Source organism: Neopsephotus bourkii, unplaced genomic scaffold (genome assembly GCF_033783945.1).
Source record: "Neopsephotus bourkii isolate Nb327-2 ecotype Australia unplaced genomic scaffold, CSIRO-AGI_Nbou_v1 NB_1630, whole genome shotgun sequence".
In the NCBI taxonomy this organism is placed as follows: Eukaryota; Metazoa; Chordata; class Aves; order Psittaciformes; family Psittacidae; genus Neopsephotus; species Neopsephotus bourkii.
In genome coordinates, this window is record NW_026902105.1 from 1,740,135 (window position 1) to 1,765,383 (window position 25,249).

A 25,249-nucleotide genomic window follows, 5' to 3' on the forward strand; every position below is an offset into this window, starting at 1 on the left:
GCAGTGGGGCTGCCTGATCAGTCCCCTTCCTCCCTCCAGAATGGGTAACTGTAGAAGCCGTTGTTTTCCACAGTCTGATCAGTGGCAGCAGGTGCCACTTCAGTTTTGAGCCATCTTAATGAATGAATTTGGTCTTTTAAATTTTCCAGCGTATTAACAGTACTATTAAAATATTTGAAGATTTTGAAAGCCCCTTATAGTAAGAATTCCTTGGAAAGGCTCTGAGAACTGCAGATTTGTTATTTCAGTTACGATCACTTTTGGAGCTACATCTGGTTTTGTTCAGTGCTCTCTGTCATTGCATTAATGGCAAATACATTCCAAGAGATCTTTAGATTATTGTCTGATTTTCAGATGCCAGGAATACTTTCTGTGGAAGATGAGCAAATATCTTAGATAATTTTGACAGGAACAGCTTTCTCCATGAGTAGCTTTTGTGTTTCTGCAAGTATTATAATATATGCATTATCAAATCATACCAAGACTGACACTCAATGTCTAGCAGATAATTTCTTGTCTATAGGCTTGCCTCTATCAGTACATAATCTCCTTCACTATTACACTCCAATTCCAGATGCTCAGTCTTTAAAATTACATGTACTGGAAAAGGCAAAAATCAGATTGAAATCAAACCCAGCTGTTTCATTTTTCAACAGCAACCGAGTTTATGCTGATGCTGCTGTTGTTCTTGTTATAGACCTTCAGTTTTGGGGCTCTGTTGTGTTATGTTGTACACAAAGGGAGCACAAAACTTACTGTATCCATTATGCGTTTGTAGAATAATGGGGCTTGATTCTGGGAAGTGATGAGTATTTTAGTTCCAAATCTGTAGAGCACTTGAGCATATTCTGATTTTAAGCATGTGAGTAGTTCTAGCAACATAAATAATAACATCAGTGGAAATATTCATATGCTTAATGCTGCAGAAGTGGCATATGTGCCTTGCAGTATCTGCTGCCACAGTGCTCATCACTTTGCAGGACTGAGACTTCAATGGACATGATAAAATAGTTTTTTTATATATATTTCTCATACTTTATTCTCAGGGTATTATTTTGTTTAATTTCTAATATTATGGGGTAATGTGTAGCATCTCAGTGGGTTTCTGGTCTTGAACTCTGCCACTGCAGCAAAGACCATTTTCATTTTGAGGCCTGTGAGCCTGCAGTCATGTGTCAGCAAATACTATATTGCTAATTTTTATTGTATTCTAAACATGCTATCATATATATCTACTACAGCAAAAAATTCTCACAGAAATATGGTCTCTGCTCCGAATAGGTGGCAATCTGAAGTATTCTGCAGTGTGCTGATAAAGCAGTTTGGGTGGCTAGTCTATTTATGGTAAAAAGATTTTGGTTTTCAGATTCTTTTTGTTTGCAGCTGCTGTTAATTACAGTTCCATTTTACATCTAACAGTGTGAACAGGATTAATTTCAGATTTCAGAAAAGTTGACTCTTACAAATTTTACTTCTTTTCATCATATGTACAAACAGTTAAAACACAATTTACAAAACCATACAGAATGTTTCAATGGTGAGGCTCTGATTTTTTTTGTTCTTTTACTTTTCAGCACCACCAAAGTTTCTTCAGCCATTTTCCTCTGATAAGAACATGCCATCTGAACTAGAATACATGATAATTTCCTTTGTTGAGCCTCATGTATATCTTCGTCAGTGGAGCGATGAGTCAGTGTTCCAGGAGATCCATTTTTCAACTCAAGCCGACTGTAAACTTCTGGAGTGCCGAAACGTGACTATGCAGAGTGTTGTGAGACCTTTCAAAATCTGGGGGCAGATTGCTGTTTCCAGCAGCACAGTAGGAAGGCTCTTGGACTGCACAATAATGGTGGACCCCGTTTTCATCAACTTTGGCCAATATGCACTTCATTCTCTAAATACAGCAGTTCAAGCTTGGCAGCAGGTATGCAAAAACAATAATGAGAACAAATACAGCTATTGCGATTAACTGCATATCAAGTTGGAATACCAACTGCATTCATTAAAATTATTCCAAGGTTTAAAAGCTTTAATTTAAAAGTGCTTTTTGCTAATAAACATTCAGTCCGTGATAAAAATGAAAATTAGAAGGCAATGAATGCTTTATGTAGAGGTAAATGTAGCCAGAACTGCTTGTGTTTCGGTGAAACTACACGGATTTATATCAAAATAATCAGGATCTTGGTCCTGAAATGCATGATGTTCCACTAATTTATGAAAAGGTGAATGATGAATGGTATGTAAGCACAGCTCAGTCTGAATGGTAGAGCATATTGTTTCCAGCTACTACTTCTATCCTTATTGAAGTTCAGCACTAGTTTTACATTGCACTCTGCGCAAGCAGCATTGATGGCTGAAGCCAGTCCCAGCGTAAGGAACCGTACTTATTCAGTGACCCCACGGAGGCCTGTAATTCCCTTATTCCACTGTAGCCTTGAAATCAAATCATTCTCTTCATCTGCCTGAAAACCTATGTGGAGCCTGGGAATTAATTACCTATCATGGCACTACAATAACAAAGCCCCCCAAAAAGGACAGAACATGTGTTTTATATCAAAAAATTCTTCTTTAACGGCATTCCATGGTTTTCTTGTTGCAAAAGGACATTCATAAAACAAGATCTAGTGTGATTTAAATCTTTACAGCTGGCTCAAATATCAATGTGAACAAAAACCTTTGTAGCTCCAATTTCTGGTTTTTGTCATATTTTGAACAATGCCTTTAATAAAAAACAAACATTGAAAGTAGAAGAGAGTCGTTGATAGGCTGTTTAAACACAGAATATTTCTGACTTAGTACTAGTCCCTCATCTAAGACATGTGTGGCAACTACTGCAAAATGGCCTTTGGAAAGGTCAGTTTCCTCTTAGGATGGAAAAAAAAAAAAAAGAAAAGACCTCTCAGACATAACTATACATATAAATAAAATATGGTGCATAAATATTTAAATGTTTTAAACCACATCAGAGTGTGAATGACTGACTGACTGCTCTGTGCCTTGAAGGAATATTCTGAATTGAAAAAATGGAATTGTATATTTGATTAAGTAGAGCCATATGTCGCATAGTATATTGCTGACAGGTACATTCTATGAATAGTTGGTACTGATTTATACATGGATTTGGCAATGTTAACATGAGCCACAGGAGGATATACTTCTGTAATTGTTGCTGTAATTTTCTCGTTTCCTCTCATGTCAAGGGTACTTGCCACCATGTTCTGATGTGGTGGGTATCTAGCCCTGACTATTCAAGATTAAAAACTTGCATTACTTTGAAATTAGGGAACAGTTAACACACAAGTGAGTTCAAAACAGCTTATTAAGTTAGTTATTACTAAGATGTTTTGTATGTGGCTTTACCTCCAGACCCAGAGGGGGGCACGCACTGCACCAGGAGGGAATGAATTTCCCAATGATAAGCATTATTTGATGTTTGCTGTTCACACAAAGTACAGTATAAATGCTGCCAACTAGAAGCATGAATTTAATAAGCAGGAAAGGTTATTTGAATTCTCCACATATTTTTTTACTGGATTAATATCCGAAATAAGTAATGTTGTACTCAGTGGACATACAGATGAAGCATGAAGCAATTTGACCTTGCACCTTTAGGTTAAGAGTTCAGGATTACCAGAAGCCTCTGTCAGTGTCTTTGTTTCTTAGATGTGGACTGATTTTTTTGTTGTTGTGGTTTAAGTAATGATGAACATTTTGAAAGAAGATTAGGTGTAAAAAACACCAGGCATACAACTTCCTTTATACTTCTAAATCACATGCTGAAAATCTGAGAGGATTAGCACTTTTTAAAGACAGTTTCCCCTTTTGACATATTTCACTGTCTGATCTGAAATCCCTGTTTAACTACAAGCAGAAACGGACTAATGTACATCTAAATGCAAAGCTAAAGTAATTGTTTTAATAATCAAATAACTGGGCAGGGAACATCAGGATTTTTTTAATTTAGTTTTATTATTTAATAATAACATGCAGAGTGTCTAGTAGACAAAATGCGTGTCTCCTCTTAGTATACCTGGGGGTGTTTTGTTTTTTCCCATTTACTTGGTCATTTAAGTTATTTTATAGCATTAGTGTCCTGTGGTATCTAGATACACAGGGTCAGGTGAGAAAACAGCTCCCCAGGTACAGTTCTAAGTGAGTGTTCCCAGGCAAAAAAACTTTGTGGTCTCACACGGCAAGTGTTTTCCCAAGCCCCTCAGAAGTTATAAAAGCTCCTCTTTTAAACCTGTTTTGAACCATTAGAACTTCTTTTCTTTGAGGTCTGTGTGGTGCTTAACCTTTCTGTTGGCAGTTGCATAAGTTTTCTTAATGAGCTGGGATCAGTCAAAATGACATCTGTGATCACAGTAGTTTACCCATATTTTTACCATGAGCACAGAGAACCAAGGAAAAAGGTACAGAAAATTTGCATGCAGCTTCAGTTTACCTTTCTAGCTGAGAACATCAGGATACTGCCGTAAAAATTAAGTTTAAACAATCAGAAGGAAAATGTTCTTTTCTCTCAGAGGAGTTTTGAGGGAGATGAGAAATTGCTAAAAACTTTAAAACTTTTGATTCAAAAAACATTACTAGGTGCTAGAGAGAAAGAATGTGTGTATGTGTTGGAGAGAGAGAAAAGGCTTGCATAGGTCTTCGGTAGCTTGTGAAGCACACAGAAAATAACTTTATGCATATAAAGAAGCCTAGGCTTTTATAGTGGTGTGTTTTTTACCAGATCCAGAAATGCTTTGAAATAGCTGTGAGTTGAGATGTGTGTCTTGATTTAAGCCCAGCTGGCAACCCAGAACCGTGCAGCCACTTGCTCACTCCCCCCCTTTCTCTCCCCGCTCCCAGAGGGGTGGGGAGAAGAATCAAAAGAATGTGACTCCCACGGGTTGAGATAAGAGCAGTCCAGTAACTAAGGTATAACACAAAACCACTACTGCTGCCACCAATAATAATAATGATAAGGAAAAAAACAAGGGAAGAGAATACAACCCTCACCACCTGCCGACCGATACCCAGCCTGACCCGAGCAGTGGTCTGCCGATCCAGGTAACTGCCCCCAGTTTATATACTGGGCATGATGTGCTGTGGTATGGAATACCCCTTTGGCTAGTTTGGGTCAGGTGTCCTGCCTCTGCTTCCTCTCGACTTCCTCTCCTCCCTGGCAGAGCATGAGGCTCACAAAGTCCTTGGTCAGACTAAACATTACTGAGCAACAATTAAAAACATTGGTGTTATCAGTGCTGTTCCCAGGCTGAAAGTCAATACCACAGCACTGCACCAGCTACTAAGAAGAAAAATGACTGCTACTGCTGAACCCAGGACAATGTGAGCAGAAAGGCCTGCACCAGGGAAAGCTTGGTGACTACTATTATGTGGGATGCTTTTCTGCCTCTCAGAATAGAATTCACAAATGATTTGAAAGCCCAGTAAAGGAGAGACACTTTCCTGGCCTCTCTGAGAGAAAAGAACAGATGAAAAATGATCTAAAGAGGGGCAAGAAATTGTCCCCCAGGAACTGACCCTAATCTGTATCTGATTCAGGCTGTTGGTCTGTTGCTGGTTCTTTTGATTTACTGTTTTAATTCAACGAGAGAATTTTTTTCCTAATCCACACTTAGGTATTTTCAGCTCCTGGAGTCATCATGCAGCCCTTCAGCATCATTGCCACACACATGGCCCAGTTCTATTTGGTTTTATTATGTCTAATTTCTCTGCACTCTCTTTTATCAATAAAAATTTCCTCACTCCATCCTTTGCTATTTTTTCTTTAATTTTTTATTGTTGTTGTTGTTCCTTTCTGCTTACCCTAGAAGCTTCTGCAGTCAGACTTTAGCAGCAAATTTGGGATCCAGTTACCTGTGATGGGTGCAAGGAACTTCTGTAGTTCCTCGGGCAACAAGAAGTTTGGGAGGTACTGTCTGGCAAAAATCCCTTGCATTTACTGCAATAAGAAGAAAAGTTGCCTGGAAACTTGCCTGTACAGTGTGTAGTTGCCATACTGAGATAAAGTATTCCCAGGCTTCCTTGGTGATCCTTTAATCAGCTGTTATTATCAAGACTTGAGGCATCAGTAGCTCTCTTTTAAGCCTGGCAGCATGGAGCAATGCCTTATTCATAGAATCGTATCATAGAATAGTTAGGGGTGGAAGCAACCTTAAAGATCATCTTGTTCCAACCCCACTGCCATGGGCAGGGACACCTCCCACTAGACCAGGTTGCTCAAAGCCCTGTCCAACCTGGCCTTGAGCGCTGCCAGGAATAGGGCAGCCACAGCTTCTCTGGGCAACCTGTGCCAGTGCCTCACCACCCTCATAGTGAAGAATTTCTTCCTCATGTCTAATCTAAATCTACCTTCCACCAGTTTAAAGCCATTCCCCCTTGTCCTATTCCTGTGTCCCATTGTAAAAAGTCCCTCTCCAGATTTTTTGTAGGTCCCCTTTAAGTACTGGAAGGTTGCTATTATGTCTCCCCTGAGCCTTCTTTTCTCTAGGCTGAACAAGCTCAGCTCCCTCAGCCTGTCTTCATAGGAGAGGTGCTTCAGCTATTTGAGCAGATTTGTGGCCTTGTCTGGACTCACTTGAAGCAGTCCATGTTCCTCATGTGTTGATGTTTCTTTGATTAAAACATTGGAACTGTTATAATTTGAGATGAAAATACCTCTTTTGGTTTACTTTGAGAAATATTGCTGTTAAGAGCAGTAGATTCTAGTAGCAAATATAGAATTTAAGACTAATGATTAACGGCTGTCATTATAAGCACCAAAATGTATGCAAGTCTTGTTATAATTCCTGATGGGATAACATTCCCCCAGTACAATTTAGGAGTTCTGTACATGCCAAAAACTTACTAGATTCTCTTTTCCCTCTGGAAAATGCAAGAACCTACAGTCTGTGTTAACTTACTTGAAACTAAGTTAGCTAGTCAGGTAAAAAGAAGGAAGTTGACAATCTTCCGGTATTGTTCTTCCAGTCTTGTGTAGTCAGCAAGAAAATGTATTGGAGTAAAAACAATAACCAACAATTTCGTCAGTTCCCGTGGAGTTATAAATAGGTTTGACTATAACAACATGTTGAGCTCTGTGAATAGTAAATCCTTCCTTTTAAAAAGAACGTTTTGCAAAGCTGTAACAGGAAAATATATATGTTATACATGTGGTAGACCTATGAGTATGTGGGTATGGCAGCTTGACAGTAGAAAGTCATAGATCTGCCACTAGAAAATGCCAAAATAAATTCTGCACTCTGAAGTGGCACTGTAAATGTCAGCCTTTAGCATACCCAGATCTGCTACTGGATGTGATACAAACATATTGCTCTGTAATGAGTTTTACTGGTTTGAAAAAGTGAGATTTTGGTTATGCTTGCCTGAGTCTTGTTTCACAGAAGATACCTGATCTTATGCAGAAAAACTAATGAGATTCGAAGGGAAGCTTTAATGTAAATATTCTTATGCTTAAATCTGCTAGGGTGAATATGGTTTTTGCACAAATGCTCCCAGCCAACCATTCTGACATCCAGTCACAAAAGGAATCGCAACCTTCCTGTACCTTATGTTCTTCTAAAGTTAGTAACAGTTGTGGATGTGCATTCAAGCTCAAATACCTTGCACACTTCACTTTTCAGAAAATCTGTTCCACGTGTGTCACCCAGCAGTGTGCTACAAGCAATGTACGAAACAGTTTTTCATGGATAACTAATGATTCATAGGGATCTATGAGGAAAAATTTTTCTCTCTCTCTTGCTTGATCTCTGAATTTCTGCATGCTTCCAGGCACATTGGTATCAAAGAACTAGAGACCCATATGATCGTAGACAGAGGAGGTGCTAGCTTCATTTTGTCTGTTTAAAATGTCCACTGAGAGAGCAAGGAGGGAAACAGAATCAGCTCTCAAAGACCATGGAGGGCCCATAAGTTGAAGAAGACGTCATGGGAAGAAAGGATGAGAAAAGACCAGCTGGGCTATATTGTGGAGAGAAGGGAACCAACCAACAATAAAGCATTGTCAAAAGTATGTGCTAGGAAAGATGGGTCAAAAAGAGGTAACAAAAAGCAGAAGATGAAGAGTTCATTGTGTTATGCCCATTAAATTGCATGAAGACTATCCAAATGTTGCCTTCTTGGAGTAATTTTTATGGTTGCTAAGTAGTTGCTTGAAAGTGGAAGGTGCCAGCCCAGTAATGACTAGGACAGAAATATATGAGAGATGATCTCCAAATCAAATTGTCAGTCGCACTTTGACCTCTCCTGTATAGGGGATTATAGTTCATGCCTTCAGGGGCGGAAGACCTGTAGCTCTGGTAATTTTTATGACTATCATATAATCTCACTGTGTCAACAAAGTGACAAGCAGCCAGATGAAAAACAGAAAGAGAGGGATGGAAGGATGTTGCAGGCAGGAGAAAAAGTATTGTGGAATATAAAATGCATTAAAACCTGTAACAGTTTTTTGGTTTTCCTATTAGACTGTCAAACCGCATGGTGCATTTTCATACTAGCCTCGTAGAGCTGTTTTTTTTCTTTTTCCTTTTTTTAAAGTGTTGTGGTATCAGGAGGGTGTCTTCTGCTCCTGACCCACCGCAGCATCTCAAAGTCAAAGCAGCAGCTGGGGAAGAGGAAGTGCAGCCTGTTGGCCTGAGAGATCAGTTGTCAGCATGGAGAAACCTCTTCATGCTGTTCAGCCTGCAGTGCCCCATCTGCCCTATGTGATCTGTCATTTCCCACTGAATTTAATTTCATTAAAGTCTTTTACATAAATTAGGAAATCAAGTTTTTATTGTAGTTTTAAATCTCTAAGTATTACAAAAACACAAAGTAAAATATGTTAAGTCTTAGCATATATTTTGTCAACCCAAACACTTTTTTTTTGTCAGAGTAGAGTACTATGAGACCAAAGCTAATGGCAAGAGTTCTTGAAGCATTTCTGTGTTGTAACAGTTGCCACTGGGCAGACAGCTGCCAAATGTCTTGCAATTAACCTGATGCTTACTGGCTTTCATATCCCTTTCCTTTCAGAACCAATGCCCTGAGGCAGAGGAGTTGGTCTTCAGCCATTTTGTGATCTGTAATGACACACAAGAGACACTGCGGTTTGGCCAGGTGGATACTGATGAAAATATTTTGCTGGCTAGTCTCCACAGTCACCAGTACAGCTGGCGCTCTCACAAGTCCCCACAGGTATGTCAGAAACAGCCCTTTGAATGCAGCAGTTACTCAAACTGGCTGGTGGCTTTTATGTCTTTCTCTATGGTCTCGACTATCTCGAAAGCTCTGGTTCCTTCAGGAGTCAAATGCCAGGGCTGCATCAGAGAGAAAAGGTAAACAAAGAGTGAGGAAAGCCAGAAGTGTTTAGAAGTTACTCGAGGGTAGAACTGGATGTGCAAGACCGCTTTCTGTAAAACTGAGCGGTTGTGGGAACTGAAGCTTCTGAAAAAAAGCAAAGGAAGATCGCTTGCCAGGTTTTTATAACTAAGTGATCAGTGTCTGTTTTCTGTGATGTACATTAGAGGTTTGGGGAATTTTTTTAATGAATTGTTTTTACCAGAAGCATCTGTTCACTGAAATTGTTTGCAGAACAGGGTCAAACTGGACAAATCTCTCAACTCAGCATGTGCTTGCATTAGAAAAGATTTTAAATTGTCAGAAACACGCCACTTACAAAGTTTAAATAATGTCATTTCTGTTTCTTGGGTGTTTTTCTAAGGATAAACACTGAAACTGAAGTAAACTATTTTAAAATTATCATCAGGAAGTATTTCAACGAAACCATGTTGTTGGTTTTTGTGAGTGGTGGTGAAAAATGGATTTTTCATCTTGATTCAAGACAGGGCAAGAATTTAAATCTAAAAATAAGCAAAGCCATTTCTTCTCTTTTTTAAATATATACCCATCTCCTGCTGAGTGGGAGACTAGAGACCTGTGCCACCCTACTTGATGAGCAGTAGTCCTGCACTGCACAGTTGCTAAAACTTTTATAGGTCGTGGGAGAAGTGTAATGGATGGGTGTTCCTAACTCCTTCAGGGCCCTGGAAAATACCAGCCTTAGCATGTGAAAAAGGTGAAATTTGGCTGGTAATTCTAAACAGGAGCTGTGCCCACTTTCACTGCTGACAGGTTTCAAGTTTCTTTGGGAAGCAGAGATGGCAAATTTACTGTGTTTTTCTTTCATATGTCAGTTGCTGATATGCAAAACTACTGAATTTTACATAAATACAGTAATCTGTGCGGAGCAAATTCATCCAGACTAAACAGTTGAAGTTGACACTGAAGTCAAGGCCTTAGTTAAGAGGAAGCAGCCAAATAAAGGACCATCTCACCCCAGGTGTCATAGTACACATAGGGGGGAACTTTAGAGACAGAGACACTGGAGTACTGCATGTCCCTTGTCACATTTTCAAAAAGGACATGTGTTTTCTCATACAAACAAATGCCTGTGATGTCCCATAACAATTTTTCAAATCCGTTTTCTGGTTACTTATATAAAATTGTTCAGTTGGGAGAATCCTATTTTTGACCATCGTTCTAGGTAGTTCTACTAATGGTGTAGTTCTGATTATGGTGTATTTCTAATAACAGTGTATTTCCGATGATGGTACAAACTCTAAAGAGTTTTGAAAATGAAGGTTAATGAAGGTTATCTCAAGCAGAGTGAAAACTAGAAGAGTTAAAATTGCAGTTTGTTTACTGATACTTCCTATCCGTTCCAGCCGAGCTGCCAGAGACCACCAGCACAACATATGGCATTAGCCATCTTAATACCTGCAGAACTTTAATATTTAAACATCGATCTTTAGCTTGTCCTTTCAGTCACAGACTTGGGCAGTGCAAAATATATTTTTCCATGGCTGCTATGTAAGTCTGTTATTAAATGAAAAATAGAAGTGTAGGATGAAAGGTGGAGAAATCCAGCATTAAAGCAAATCACACATTAGGGAGTGGGTGAGGTGACAATAGGAACTTAAGAGTCATTTTTCAGATATTAATTCTTCAGCTACAAGTTGGTGATGTCAAAGGGTTTCCCTGTTCTGTTTTGCTCTGATCAGATTCATATTCAGGGAACAACTGGGCTCATAAACAGTCAGGAGTGTCCTGTTGGATTCCCATGTCCCAGGAGATGGTGAATCTAGCAGCTCACTCCTCCTGACTCAACCACATTGTTGGCAGCAGGCTCTTCTAGTAGAGGGGCTGTAACTCCCTTGTCCCAGCCTTTGGAATCATTTCAAGAATATTTCTGCTCTTTAAATGTTTTTAACAGCCATCTCTTGATGGGAAATTTAGAGACTAAAAAATAGCACTGAGGTAATTTCACTGAAAAATTTAAGGCTTTCCACACACTATTGAGATAGAAGCAAATTTTCTTTACAAAGGTCAGGGAATCTTGGCATCCGTCTGTAAGGTTTGTTCATTTGGTTAATGCTAAATATGAATCACTAAATTTAGCATGCTTCTGAATGGCAGTTCATCTAAACAGTCTAAACAGCACAATCCTTTGTCATTTTAGATCATACGAAGTAAGTTTGTTTAAATATTATTGTCGTGTAACTTTTTTCAGTGATTAATACAAATCCTTGGAATGAAAACAAAGACTCAATTAAGACATCAGGTTGTCCCTATTATGCTACAGCACTTGTCTAATTGTTTCCATGCAAGACTATCTAACAGCTTGTTATCCAAAGGTCAGAATAATGCCCAAGCATGGACAAACCCTCCAAGTGTCATATTCATGGAATGCTAGATGACTTCATAGTTATGAAATTATTTCATTTCTCATGATAATTCCTGACTTGCCAAGTTAGTGAATTTTAAGAACTCTGAGAGCAGATTGTAAGATAAATGTGAAATAATCCATACTTCTGGAGTCAGGGACTTCCCTCCAGGCATTAGTTCATACTTGACTTACTTGACTTACTCTTGGGGATAAAATGAGTTAGGACAAGGTCTTAGATACCACATTCTCTTACTGGGAAAGAAAACCAACTTGCACAACTTCAGCTGGCTCATGTTTCTTGTTACACAGGCACTAAGAAGCAGCGGTTGCCATGAAATACTTTATTTAACCTCTGCAAAATGTTTTTCTAGTATGGCAAGGCAGTTCAGTTAAATGAAAATAAATAGTTTTAAAAGGATTGTATTTCTTTTACATTCACATCAAGAAAATTCTCCGTTTTTCTTTTGCTAATAATTAAGAATAGTGAGAGATGCAGTAATTGCCCATTTGAATTATTTAACATCAAGATATATACCTAAAATAAGTTATTTTTGTAGTAGCACATAGTTATATTCTATATAATGCCTTATTTACATTTAGAATTAATATGAATGAAGCTACAATAGTCTGTAATTAAAAACTGTTTTTCATGTTACAAAATCAGCTACAGCACACCAAGGATTTGGATTTATCAGCTATTGGTGGTGTCCCTCCAACTGTTTGGCTTAACTTAAAGCTCCTTCCTTCCTTCATTTTTTCACAGCCCGGAAATTCTACATTTCAGGGAACCTAACCGTTCCCTTTTAACTTTCACTCTGATTCCTGCAGGTCTCGCTAGTTCGGCTAATATTTCAGTAATAAGTCTGAGGTCCAATGCTCACTCTTCTACTCCGCTCCATCCCCCATGTTTTCCTCAGATTTCATGAGGTTTTGTCCTTCCTTAGGGATAAGACACCCCCAGCTATGTAGTCCTTTTCAGAGTTGGGGTAAGTCCAAAACTGATGATATTTAAGGCTTTAAGCAATTCTAGCAAAAGTTGCCAGACCTTAGGAGTTCCTTTTGCAGATTTAATGAAAGTTAGGTCTGTTAGATATCATTAAAAGGGAAGAGAAGCTACATCACTCCTGTGCCTTACAGACAACACTGGCTCCTACGTTATTATTGGATCCAGTCTGCAGTCCTTATCTTGATCTTCAAGTTGCTTTGTGGGATGGGCCCCAGTTATGTCAAAAGTCACGTTTGTCTCCAAGACAGCTGTGCTTTTTAGGAGAACTGGAGCATATGATACATAGGGTGAAACTCTGAAGTTAGGAGAGATCAGACCTTCCTATCAATTTACTCAGAGTTCAGGAATTCTGTCTTGCAAGACAGTAGGCAGTCAGAGGGTCCCACTGGGGATCACAGCAAATGTAAAACCCAGCTATTCACATGAGAGTCCCCTGAACATACTCGGCAGAGATCATTTCCTTGTGAATAAACAGCAAAAATCTTCTATAACATGCTAATTATTACTAGGTATTTTCCCCACGCTCAAACTTCAGCGAAGTCCTCTGAAAAAGCAAAGAATAATGGATCTATATTCATCATTTTACTTCCTATGCAAAACATAATGTTGCATAGGAGAAGTCTGCATTTAAAGTAGCAGCTCCTGACCTTTCTCCAGAGCCTTCCTCCAAGGTTATGATGCCCATTTTCACTTTTCACCATCCTTGACTTGAAGCAGTCGAGAAGTATAGGGGGTAAAAATCAGTTCCTGTGTTGATTTGGGCAATGGCTTCAGTGAGAATCTGGCCAAATTACTGGTTAAAAACATTCTAGTTTTATTTCATATCAAAGTAGGTAAATATGCCTGAAACAGCTCTCTGTCACTTTATTGCTACTTACATAGAATTTGCGGGAGAGTATCTCTTACCATTTGCTTTTCTGTTCTTCTAAATGCACTTAAAAATTCTTGAATAGATATTAGTAGTGGTTAGTATATTAGTAATACCTTCACTGAAACCCTTTTAAAGTTGTTTTTCTCTTATTTCAAATAGTGTGCCTCCATAACACAACTTCTTCTAGATTTTTATAAATATAATTTTTAAAGGTAGATTTGGAAATAGCTTTAAGAATCTCCTCCTCCTACAAAGAAAAGACTGAAGCCAAATTTTCATATATGTTGCATGTCCATTAGGATCATAATTCAATGTTACTTATTTCAAAGTTGCCATTCTTTCAGGTATTGGGTTATATAAAGTATAAGATGATATACAATACTCTGTGGAAACTGTGAACTTAGAAACTAACTTTTATTTTGGGATGTTTTCCCATCTTATTGTTTAGGGATCTTACAAATTCTCTGTACAACTTTTTGTACTTTATATAATCCTTCACATGTCAACAGGAACAACATCAGGGAAAAAAAAAACAAAAAAACAACAAAACAACAAAAACAAAACCAAAAAAAGCTGGTTTATGCTGTTTTACACTTTTCGAGTAGTGAGAAATGTATTGTAGCTTTCCTTTGGAGTCCTGCATCTGAAATCAGTGGTTATACTATGTTATATATAATCGACTTTCTAGATAATATCTGGAGCAGATAAGGATTTGTACTATCCATGAATCACACGAGCCCTTATAATTTGGTTACTGTTCCTTAATCAAAAGACTCTCTTCCACAATGTGTAGAGCTAGGTTTACCCATGAGGTTCAGGCCGGCTTCGCAGACTATGTTGAGGCTCACAACATCTCCAGGACACCCCAAGGCTCAGAGTTTTATCTACCAAGTGCGACATTTTTTGCTACTAGCCAGCATGGAATGATGGCAATTGCTTTCTCCCATGCTCTGTACTGTCTTACAAGGCCCAGTGATGTAGAACCAGTCAGATCTCCCAGGTCCATGAGAAAATTAAGCCAAACTGAAATTCAAACTGAATTGGTGGTCATTGTATCTGACAATGTGGAGAATGAACATTTCAATCATTGTTTTCCCAAATACTAATTGATTTTACTGTGGCATATCGTGATCCTGGTCAAGAGCCTCCTTGTATCCTGAACCAAAAACCAAAAAATACTGATCATTCTTCTCGTTTAATTTTTCAATTAAAACTTGCTATACCTTCAAGTCTTGGAATTCAGCTCCCATCTCCAGGTCTCCATTTCCTCCATGTTTCTGTGTCATCACAGCTTTTATTTTACTGTCTTATATCTCTTAGAAAAAAATGACTACTTCCACACCATTAACCAGGTCCTCACTTGATTCCTCACAGTCTCTCAGAGTTGAGAGTAATAACCCTTATTCTTCCCCAAAAGCATTTTCTAGTTTCACTTAGAAGACAGATGTAATCTAACTACAGTGAAACTAAGCTAACTTTGGTCGATCTACAAGCAAAGTAAAAATCAAATTTGTATCACTAAGCATTTTGAGGCCACAAGCTTTAAATTACTTACACAGCTGGAAAATGCTGCCTTTTCTGGACAGGCTCCCTTCTTAGTCTCATTTTTAATCCCCCATTTTAGTCTTCATGCCTTGTCATATGACACTTAGCCTTATTTACTCAGATCTTATCCTTCACTCACACATCTAGCTAAAAACTTAAATTTTGAGGAATACATAGAAGCATTCTGTAAAGAGACATTATAAAGAATACAGCTTTTCTAGACATTTACTCCAATAGGAGCAGCTTCATCTTAGTCTGCCTCCCTGAAGGTAATTTCTTTCCTTCTCAAAACAGAAATCTATAATGGCTCAGATTTAAAAATCCAAACCCCTCAAAATCTAGTCAAAACAAAAAACTCTGTGTTATCTGTTTATCCATTTTCCTAAACGAAAATGCAGAAATCAAATGGTTACACAAATGAGTGCCTGTTTTCACATGTACAATAGACAGCCTGTTTTAAATTCTCTCTAGACTATAAATTGCCGCTAATCACTGGATTATATTTATTAGAATGCTTTTGAAGTCCATTGAATATTTTTTTTTAACTTTATGCAATGACTTCTCTTTTCTCCTAATATATGTACCATACGTAGCTGTACCTGTTGAACTTCCTCTAAGCAGAGTATTTAATAAATGCTTAGAATTTACTTAAAGTGTGATAAATGAAAGGGAGTTTCATGGCAATTACTGTGAATCTGTAGTATTTGGTCAGGTTTAGAGCTCTGCCTTGTTGAGTATCGACATCTTCTGCTAAAATAATGTTAAACCTGATTACTTAATTTTCTAAAATTGCTTCAATTTTTATTTCCTGCCATATATCTCTGTATCGCTTAGTGTCATTTGCTAATTACTTCTAGGCATGTTTTCCAGAAATCTCACATTTAAATGACTGATTTGCCCAGAAATCCCTTTGCATTTTCATGGAATGCAGTTTCTTGGCTCAGAAATAAACTTGTGCAGTACCCAATTCTTACATTGTTATGTCACTAATACAAATATATTGGATATCTTTAATTTACAGAGGCTGTTCCCGTTGTATGTAGCATTTACCAATGCATGTATGTGTATATCTTTTTTGTTTCGCTTTCTGAACCATTAAGTTAAATGCAGTCTAATCATTATGTTACAAAGAAAATTAGTAAGGCAACGTTCGTGTTCTAATGACTGCTCAGGGAAAGCTGACAGCGCCTTCCTTGGGAACATTCAGCTCGTGAGCAAAGCTGTTTATACAGGGTGAGAGACATCCTAATGTTGGAGCTACATAAAATTGCTAAACATCAATTATGGCATTTATATGACATCTGTCTTTGGAGCACATCATGTTTTGTGTGCCTTACAGCTTTAGTACCTTTTCTCATTATTTGGCTGTCATTTCCAGCTACCAGTCTCTCCAAAGTAAACAGTTTTCTTGTTTCTCTTAGTTTTCATATGTGATGAGATTTATTCCCAGCTGCCTCTGTAAGAAACTGAACTGATTCCAACTACTGCAGTTGGACTTTTTTGTTTTGTTTTGTTTTTCCTTTTCTGTAACTAATACTTAAGAATCAAAGTGATGTGTTTGTTTACGACTTTGAGTGTCCTAGTGCATAGCTTCCCTCAGTGTATTCTAGAATATAAAGCTCTGCCCAGCCATGTGCACATCCAGATGCATGCCCATGTTCACACTGGCACATATTAGCCTTTGTGCTTCCAGCATAAAACTAATTTGAATCTGAATGCAACAGTCATCACTCTTGCAAATTCAAAAGCCACCCACTGAATGGATGTTATTGTTCTGTGTGTAACTTGTGCTGAGGATACCACAAATTGCAAACAGTCTACTGAGTTGTAATATCTTTGAAAGTTGTTGCTGTGGTTGTTTCTTAAAACAATGAAAAAACCCATCATCCAGCCCTTCACTAAGTCCATCTGGCCAGACCCATGGCCAGTGCTATCTCTTTCTAGAAACAAATCATGTGAGAACGTAATATTTACAAGTTTCAATTTTTGCTAGTATAAATAATTTGGGCCTGATCCTGGTCTCAATTACTTAAATTAATTAATGACAGATGTCCAAAATCAGAGTGAAATTCAACCCTCAAGAGAGAATTCCCACAAGGCCTTTATATAACTGTTTTAAAGGACTTAAGTGATGCTTAGGCTCTCTGCTGGCCCTCTGCAAAGAATAAATTTTACCCAGAATGCTTATTGCTTTGATCCCTTATATGTAACTCACATCCTTAAGTTTGCACAGCCACAAAAGATCTACACAGAGCTAAATAGCCAGATCTTCAGCTGGTGTAAATTTATGTAACTTCATTGACCTACATGGAACAGTACCAATTTTCACTACTCTGGCTTAAAGAATCTCCATGGGATAGAGGTAAGTGCGTATGGTGGGTAAATGGATGAAAGGCTCTTCAAATGATGAAAGACTATATTGCTCTGGAAGTGATTTAAGTTAAACTGGAAAAAAGCCACTCCTTTTCCGGAATAAATCACACAGGGAGTATAATTATGCAGTTAAATTTCTTCTCATGCAGTCAAGCTTGAACTTGCCACCACATTTGTGTAAGAAATGAAATATTTCCCATCTCTCAGCAATATACTAAGTTCTACATTTAACACACATTTATATGTGAGCTGTACACGTAGACATACAGGTTTTCATCTTTATCTTGAAGGGAAGAGTATTTGTAATTTTCTCTCTTATTCTGAAGGCCAGAAATTTCACCTGGACCTGCATTCCCTATCACCTTGCTGATAATTAAGAGGGTGGATTTATAGAACAATTTCAAGGGCACTAAAGAAAACCTCTTATTTCCTGTTTTATCTCTCTAGTCTACATACTGGTTTTTTCTTAAGCAGTTGTGTGCTGGATTTTTACCATCCCAAATACATTGTTATGGCAGGTAATTTCTAGACATGCATGATGCAGAGCTATCTTACAGTATTTTTGATTCTTCTCCTTGTATCTGAAATCACAGAATCTCAGAACGACTGGATCAGTCAGCGAACTGGTGTGCTTAGCATTGCTGAGTTTTAAAGCCAAGAATATTTTTCTGTCATGGGAATTCCTAGCCTACTGCAAGGCTTTTTTTTTTTTTTCCCAGTTATGTATTGAAGCAGTAATTGCTTTCTTTCCAGCTGTTACACATCTGTATTGAAGGCTGGGGAAACTGGCGGTGGTCTGAACCATTCAGTGTGGACAATACAGGGACCTTTATTCGAACCATTCAGTACAAGGGCCGGACAGCATCACTTATTATCAAAGTTCAGCAGCTCAGTGGAGTGCAAAAGCAAGTAAGTATTTGATCCAGTTTGGAAAAAATAACATGGGCAATTCACAAATTAGTCACCTTGTTATTTATTCTCTCCTACTGTGATCTGAAAAAAAAACACCCCACACTAACTATAACAGTCTTCTGGGGACATTCTGGGGAGATTTTACAAGTTTTTCTTCACTTTCATATGTATATTAGCATTTAAAATTTCAGTTGCCACCATGTATTTTACATGTTCTAGTAAGCATCTCTGCATGGTTTGTAAGTTTTGACAGTTTTGTTAAAGGAGAAAGAAGTAATGACCCAATTAGCATTTGAAAATAGGCTTCTGTGCAGTGACTTTTCACATACTATCTTTGTAAAGAGATCTTTAATAACACTGCAGTCCAGAAGCCTGCATTGGCAGAAGCCAGAGCATGTGATGGACGTAACATGTTCAGCTCATGGATATGACAGAGCATCTTATGTTGTGCAACAGAAATACACCTTCTCAGATGAGAACAGTGCCTGGTGTTTTACTGAAAGCCCTGCTGAGACTTTGCTTGGTAGGTTGTAGCTATAGTGTGCACCCTCCTTAATGAAAAGCAAATGAAGGTGGTTACACAGGGATACACATGGAATACTGTTTCTTCATATAGCTGAGAAAAAGTCAGCTATATGTTCTATGATAAAGAATTTGTGTATGATGGACAGCAACAACTCTGAGTCTAATTTGATGATTTTCTAGGTGGGTGCACTTAAATACAGAAATAGGGTACAGCCATTTAATGGAATTATAAGCATTAAAACAGGAAACATACTGAAAGGTCTGGAACGCTGGATTGTGCCGGGAAAGTGGGGCGTCAGTAGAAACCTTTCACAGTGTCTGCTCAAAAAGGGCTCAGCATACAGAGACCATCACGGTACTCTTAAAATCCAATCCAGAGCTATGTCAGCCTTGGGCAGTACTGCTGAGTTCAGTGGGAACGAAAGTGGATACGTTACATGTTTCTCTCAAGCCCGGATACTGCGTTAGCAATATTTCAGGCATTTTAATGCCTGCGTTTCTATGAAATTGCACATACATTTGGCCAACAAAAATAATGTTTTACCAGTCATTGCCTTCAGCAGTGCTTGGGAAAACCTAAAATAAGGAGATCATTCTTGTACAGGTTTTCAGTCTATAATTCCATTTTGACCTTTTTTTTTCACCGTTGTTATATGTGAGCTGCATATTTTTGTGTTTTAGATCCTAATCTGTGGAAGGCAGACTGTCTGTAGTTACCTTTCCGAAAGTATTGAACTGAAAGTGGTTCAGCATTACATTAGCCAGGATGGACAGGCCGTAGTAAAAGAACACATCAACTGCCTCGCAGCCAAGCAGAAGTTGCCTTCATATGTCCTAGAAAATAACGAGCTCACTGAGCTGAGTGTGAAAGCTACAGGAGATGAAGACTGGTCCCGAGATGTATGTCTAAGTTCTAAACATACAGAACACAGCACTGTCATTCAGGTATGGCTAGAAATAGGTATATGAAATATAGCATTAAAAATGTTTGAGAAAGCCGGGGATTTAGCATTTAGACTTACGCTTAATATGATAAAATGTTGAACATTATCATCCTGAAATAATTTTAGTGTGATGCTGCTGATCTCTCTGTATACAGGTACCATCTTCAAAGAGTTCAATTACATATGTGTGGTGCACCATTTTGACTTTAGAGCCCAACTCTAATGCACAGCAACGACTAGTAAGTACACTTAATGTCTCTGAAATCTAAACGTTTATGCCTTACATGTCATATAATAAGAGTAGAATGACCTACTTGAAAGATTTATTAATAGCTTGTTTCAACAGCTGTAATACTGGAATAAAATTAGCCTTGAATTGTTTTTCTTTTTGTAGATTGTTTTCAGCCCTCTTTTCATTGTAAGGAGCCATCTTCCAGACCCAATTATCATACATTTAGAGAAAAGAAGTTTGGGACTGATTGAAACACAAGTGATTCCAGGGAAAGGGCAGGAGAAAGCACTGCAAAATATAGAACCTGATCTTACACACCACCTGACATTTCAAGCCAGGTAAAATACTCGCTTTCCCTGAAAATGGTGCATTTGTATGGAAAAGAAGGAATAATTTACACTGTAACTTCTGGTGAGTTGTTTCTGAGAGCATAGCATATGCAAAGGAGATAGAACAAGCATATCTGGCCTGAAATTATATGACAGAACATACTAAATTTGGTATACCTGTCCTAAGCACATTAGCATTTTCTGTTTAAGCAGTCCACAGGTTTATGTTTTGAAAAATAAATTCCTAAATGATCTTGAAAGATTTTTTGGGGAATACTGAAGAGTTTCTAGGGTCTCAGACACAAAGGTCATCATGGTGTCATAACAAATTCATGTGTATCATGAAAAGTTAATGCTCAGGAAGTTGTTAGACATTGTAACTTGATTCATCTGTGATTACCTTGTGATTGTTCCTACTGTACAGTAAGCTTGGAAAGCTTCATTAAAGAAAATGTTCATGCTACTAATCCTTAATTTTCTTGTGTGAGTGACTGAATCTGTTTTTAATGACAGGGAGGAAGATGATCCATCAGAGTGTGCAGTCCCTATTTCAACCACGCTAATTAAACAGATAGCGACTAAATCCCATCCAGGTGGCAATGTCAACCAAATACTGTCCGAGTTCTATGGCACCACTAATCCTCCCCAGCTTACATGGCCATATAATAGGAAGGATTCCGACAGGTAATTCTTTGCTAAACCTTCTTCATTGTTATTTCATTGACTTTTCAAATAAATTTAAATCACATTCAAGAAGACTATATGTGATCAACATTGAGTATGTTTTCAATAATTACATGATTCCTGTATGTAAGCTGCAGAATCTGTTGTGGGTAGGAAAAAATAGAAGTCAGCCTAGGGGCTGCCCTTGATTACATTGTGAACATCAGCATGGATTAAAAAAAAATTAATCTTTTTGTTGTGAATGCACCTTCTTTACTGCAACTCTAGAGGCTGTTGTCTATTCAGCAGCTGTTTCAGTACAGAAACAGGGAGTTGCTGAAAAAAAACCCCATGCAAATGTTATTTTATTACTCTAAAAGTTACAGGTTTAGTTCTGAAGGATAGTGATAATTCTGTGAACATATTTCTTTAATTGACCAAATTAGGTTGAGCTTATCCAGTTAAAAATATGGCTTTGTAGCCTGCACATAGCTAGATCAGTCTGACAGCATCTGGGTATGTTCCAGGATGATAAGAAGAGGTTGTTTTTCTATTTCAGAACCAGAAAAGCCTTGCAGATTTCCAAAAATGACAGCTTATCATTTGTAATCTTGAATTCATTATTGCTCTGACTATATTTGTTTGTTTGTTTTTGCTTTGGAACAGCAATGAGCAACTCTCCCAGCAGGATAGCCCAATGCGGGTAAAGTTGTCGGTGTGGAAACCATGTGTTAAAACTCTGCTGATTGAAATTCTGCCCTGGGCTTTGCTTATCAATCAGTCCAGGTGGGACCTGTGGCTGTTTGAAGGAGAGAAGATTGTTCTTCAAGTACCTACTGGGAAAATAATTATACCTCCCAACTTTGAGGTAACTTTACCATTGATGTTAATAGGCATAGTTCTGCTAAACCTTCTGATTCTGAAGAATGGTTATTAATGCCGATGATTCCCACTTTCCAGTCACTGTTAGTCATACGATGAGTAGAAATAACAGTAGAAATTTGCCATGCTGACTCACCAAGTGGGTAGCACAACATACTAGCGATGTTTGAAGAACAACATGTCTTAGAAGATGCATAGTTAAAAATTTTCACTGCAGGAACAAAACCTGCATGCCATCTGATTAAGCAGCCTACTCCCTCTCAATTCAGCCAATGAATCTGTAATGTGGGCATAGTTTAGCAGCCCAAGTAAATTGCTGTAAAGGCCAAATAAAGGCTTTGGCCCCTGCTGTGCTGACCGGCCCCTGGGAAGTGGATTGAGCACAGTAGCAAAGCTGACCACCTGGAAGGAATGTTTGGCTTGAGAGCGGTTTAGATTGAGTCATTTCATATTTCATATGCTAGCAGGAAACACTGGATAATGAGATAGGATGAATTATAAACAAAGAAGATTCTTTGGGAGGAAGAAAGGGAAAAAATGAGGTTAACTTCATACTGGAAATTACATTTAACTCTTGTAGAACTGTATCAAACTGCCAACAAGTAATAATTGGTCATTTTTCACTTGCAGGAAGCTTTTCAGGTTGGAATATACTGGGCAAACACTAATACTGTGCACAAATCAGTGGCAATTAAACTGGTTCATAATATGACCTCCCCAAAATGGAAGGATGCCGATAATGGGGAAGTAGTAGCACTGGACGAAGAAGGTTTTGTTGAAGCTGAGATAAAACTTGGTGCTTTTCCAGGTCATCAAAAGGTTAGAAGAAAATTATCCTGATTTATAACTTTATCATTTAAAAACTAAGTAAAATAGAGAATGAAAGCAATCAATTGTAAGCAGTGTGAAGGCTCCTCCCTAATTATGTTACTGAGAGTATAAACAGTGTATGAAGTATAATTTAAAGAATTACATCTCCAAATCATTCTGCCCAACTCATCAAGATAATACAATATTTCCTGCAAAATAATTAATAAATTTTCCATCTTGTTTGGCAAACACTGAGAGATGCAACTTCAAAAGTATTTGGTGTGACTCCAGCTACAAAGTGTGTGGATATAGATGGGATTTCCATAGTTAAAAAGAAAATGGCAGATCTGCCAGTATATTTTATGGTTTCGTGTGTGACCTCATCATCTTCTTTATTATCTTACAGTTGTGTCAGTTCTGCATTTCTTCGATGGTTCGACAGGGTATACAAATTCTACAAATAGAAGATAAGACAACAGTGATCAATAGTACACCATATCAAATCTATTATAGGCCACAGCTTTCTATTTCCAAAACCCCCTCAGGAGAAGAGGTAAAGCACTGTGGGTACTAGTTTGCTTGTCATCTGCAGTATGTTTAGATTTGTATGGTTTCAATTGCATATAGAAGAGCTTGAACAGAACTCTTTAGACATAATAATGCTGAAGTATTTTATTTAAAGTACAGAATCCTGGGTACATTCAACTCCAGTAATTAACCGGGATCAGGAATCTGTGCAAAGCAGGAGATTCTTGCACATTGCAGAATTAGTTCTGCCTGTTCTCCATCTGTTCAGGCACTAATGGCCATTTCTGTAAAACAGGCAGCGTAATCCATAGTAGCTGTTGAAATTGTTCTCAGAATTTTTACTGAGTTCGCGTGTAAAAGAGGTGTATTGGCCTGGCAGGCTGAAAATGTTTTGTTATTCTGTTGGGAAGATTCCAGTTATCTGAACAAAGCTGCAGAACTAGAGACGTGCCCAAAGTTTATGTATTTCAGTGAACTGCATCAAATCATGACTATCAGTTTTCTAATAATCGCATAGTGTATCTGAGGACTAGCTTGCAGGGACCAAAATGTATGCATGGTCAATATATTTTAATCGACCATTTGTACATATTTATTGAATATTACATTTGTAGTAAAATATGTGGAAAGAATTCTCAGGGTTGAACTTGCTAGAGGAGCTGGCAGGTAAACAAATTTTTAAAGTTCCCTATTTGTTTTGTTTTCCTTCTGCATTAATTTTCTTCGCATCAGTATCTACATTTGTGCATCACTCATTTTATGGCAGTCTTACAGGTTGGGGAACTGGAAAACTGTTAAGGCTAAAACCTGATTTTAGCTTTGTATCTATAAATGGATTTTCTTCTCATGGTTTTATTACAGTGATATAACTATTGGTTTTGGTAGAGTGATATAGACTGGACTGTAGATAACTGTGCTTAGTTAACTGCAGAAGTATACCTAAAGACAGATTTTTGGCCCAACAGCTTTTAATGCAGTCAGCTTAGTGCAACCTTTAGTTGGTTGTAGTCATTAGCTACTTGAGATTGTTCAGTGCAAGGTCACCATGAATAAACTTCCTGTTAGAAGCCAGTACATCATGCTGCCACCATCTTTTTTCTTCCCAGGACTTCCATTCGCCAGACAGTACGGTGTTCAGCATCAGTCCCGCTGGGGCACCACCCAGCGAGGTGCTGAGTGCTGTGCCCTGCTGGGACCTGATGTCAGACACCACTCCCTTAACTTCAGGGGTGCCTCTTACTGAAAAACGCATGCTGCTGAGTTTCAGTCCAGGTGGCTGCGCAGGGAGCTGGGAGCTGTGGAGTCTACCAGCTGTCATTAAACAAGAGTTCGCTAGACAGAGCGTGGCGGTGCCCACAGGGGTCTTTAGTGAAAGTGGATTTTGTACCAGGTACTGTATGCTGAACAGTCATGAATAATGATCTTTGCGTGTTGCTATAAAGCCTCAGCTAGGCCATAAGACATTAATGCAAAAGTCAGAGTAACACATGCCCCCCATATGTAGAGGCAAGCCTTACTTTAATTTAAAAATTGTTATCTTTTGATGGGTTTGATGCTTTTATTATAAATGGTTTCATGTTATGACTGTGTACAAGTTGTACAATTTTTATAATGTATGGACTGCTATTTTTTATATGCATACAAAGTAAGAGCTTGAAAAGGGGGGGTTTTGAGATTATGGTCTTTTTTCAATTTGTGGGTAACAATTTAAGTGCTCAAGGACAGTATGAAATGATACAATACAGAAATTTAGGTTTTGTTTATAGAAGGTAAAAATACATTTTAGTAAGAATAATAAGAAAATAAGCAGGAAAAGCAAAAAAGGAATGAAACTGTTTTGAGACAAGGAAAAAATTCCACATTTTAAAGCTTGAAATAATCGAAACGTGCATTCTACTTACAAACAAATGCACCCAGCT

The 25,249-nt window shown here is 38.1% G+C and overlaps 1 protein-coding gene across 10 annotated transcripts in view; it reads left to right on the forward strand.

Moving 5' to 3' along the window:
• Window positions 1-25,249, forward strand: part of VPS13B (vacuolar protein sorting 13 homolog B) — a 436,747-nt gene that overhangs the window by 381,258 nt on the left and 30,240 nt on the right. For all 10 annotated transcript variants that reach the window (XM_061373228.1, XM_061373222.1, XM_061373223.1 and 7 more), the window contains 11 exons: window positions 1,575-1,924; window positions 9,019-9,180; window positions 18,259-18,414; window positions 19,624-19,887; window positions 20,042-20,125; window positions 20,281-20,456; window positions 20,961-21,131; window positions 21,777-21,978; window positions 22,623-22,811; window positions 23,209-23,355; window positions 24,437-24,720. In XM_061373228.1, the coding sequence (XP_061229212.1) occupies window positions 1,575-1,924; window positions 9,019-9,180; window positions 18,259-18,414; window positions 19,624-19,887; window positions 20,042-20,125; window positions 20,281-20,456; window positions 20,961-21,131; window positions 21,777-21,978; window positions 22,623-22,811; window positions 23,209-23,355; window positions 24,437-24,720 (2,185 nt within the window). The remainder of the gene's footprint in view (window positions 1-1,574; window positions 1,925-9,018; window positions 9,181-18,258; window positions 18,415-19,623; window positions 19,888-20,041; window positions 20,126-20,280; window positions 20,457-20,960; window positions 21,132-21,776; window positions 21,979-22,622; window positions 22,812-23,208; window positions 23,356-24,436; window positions 24,721-25,249) is intronic.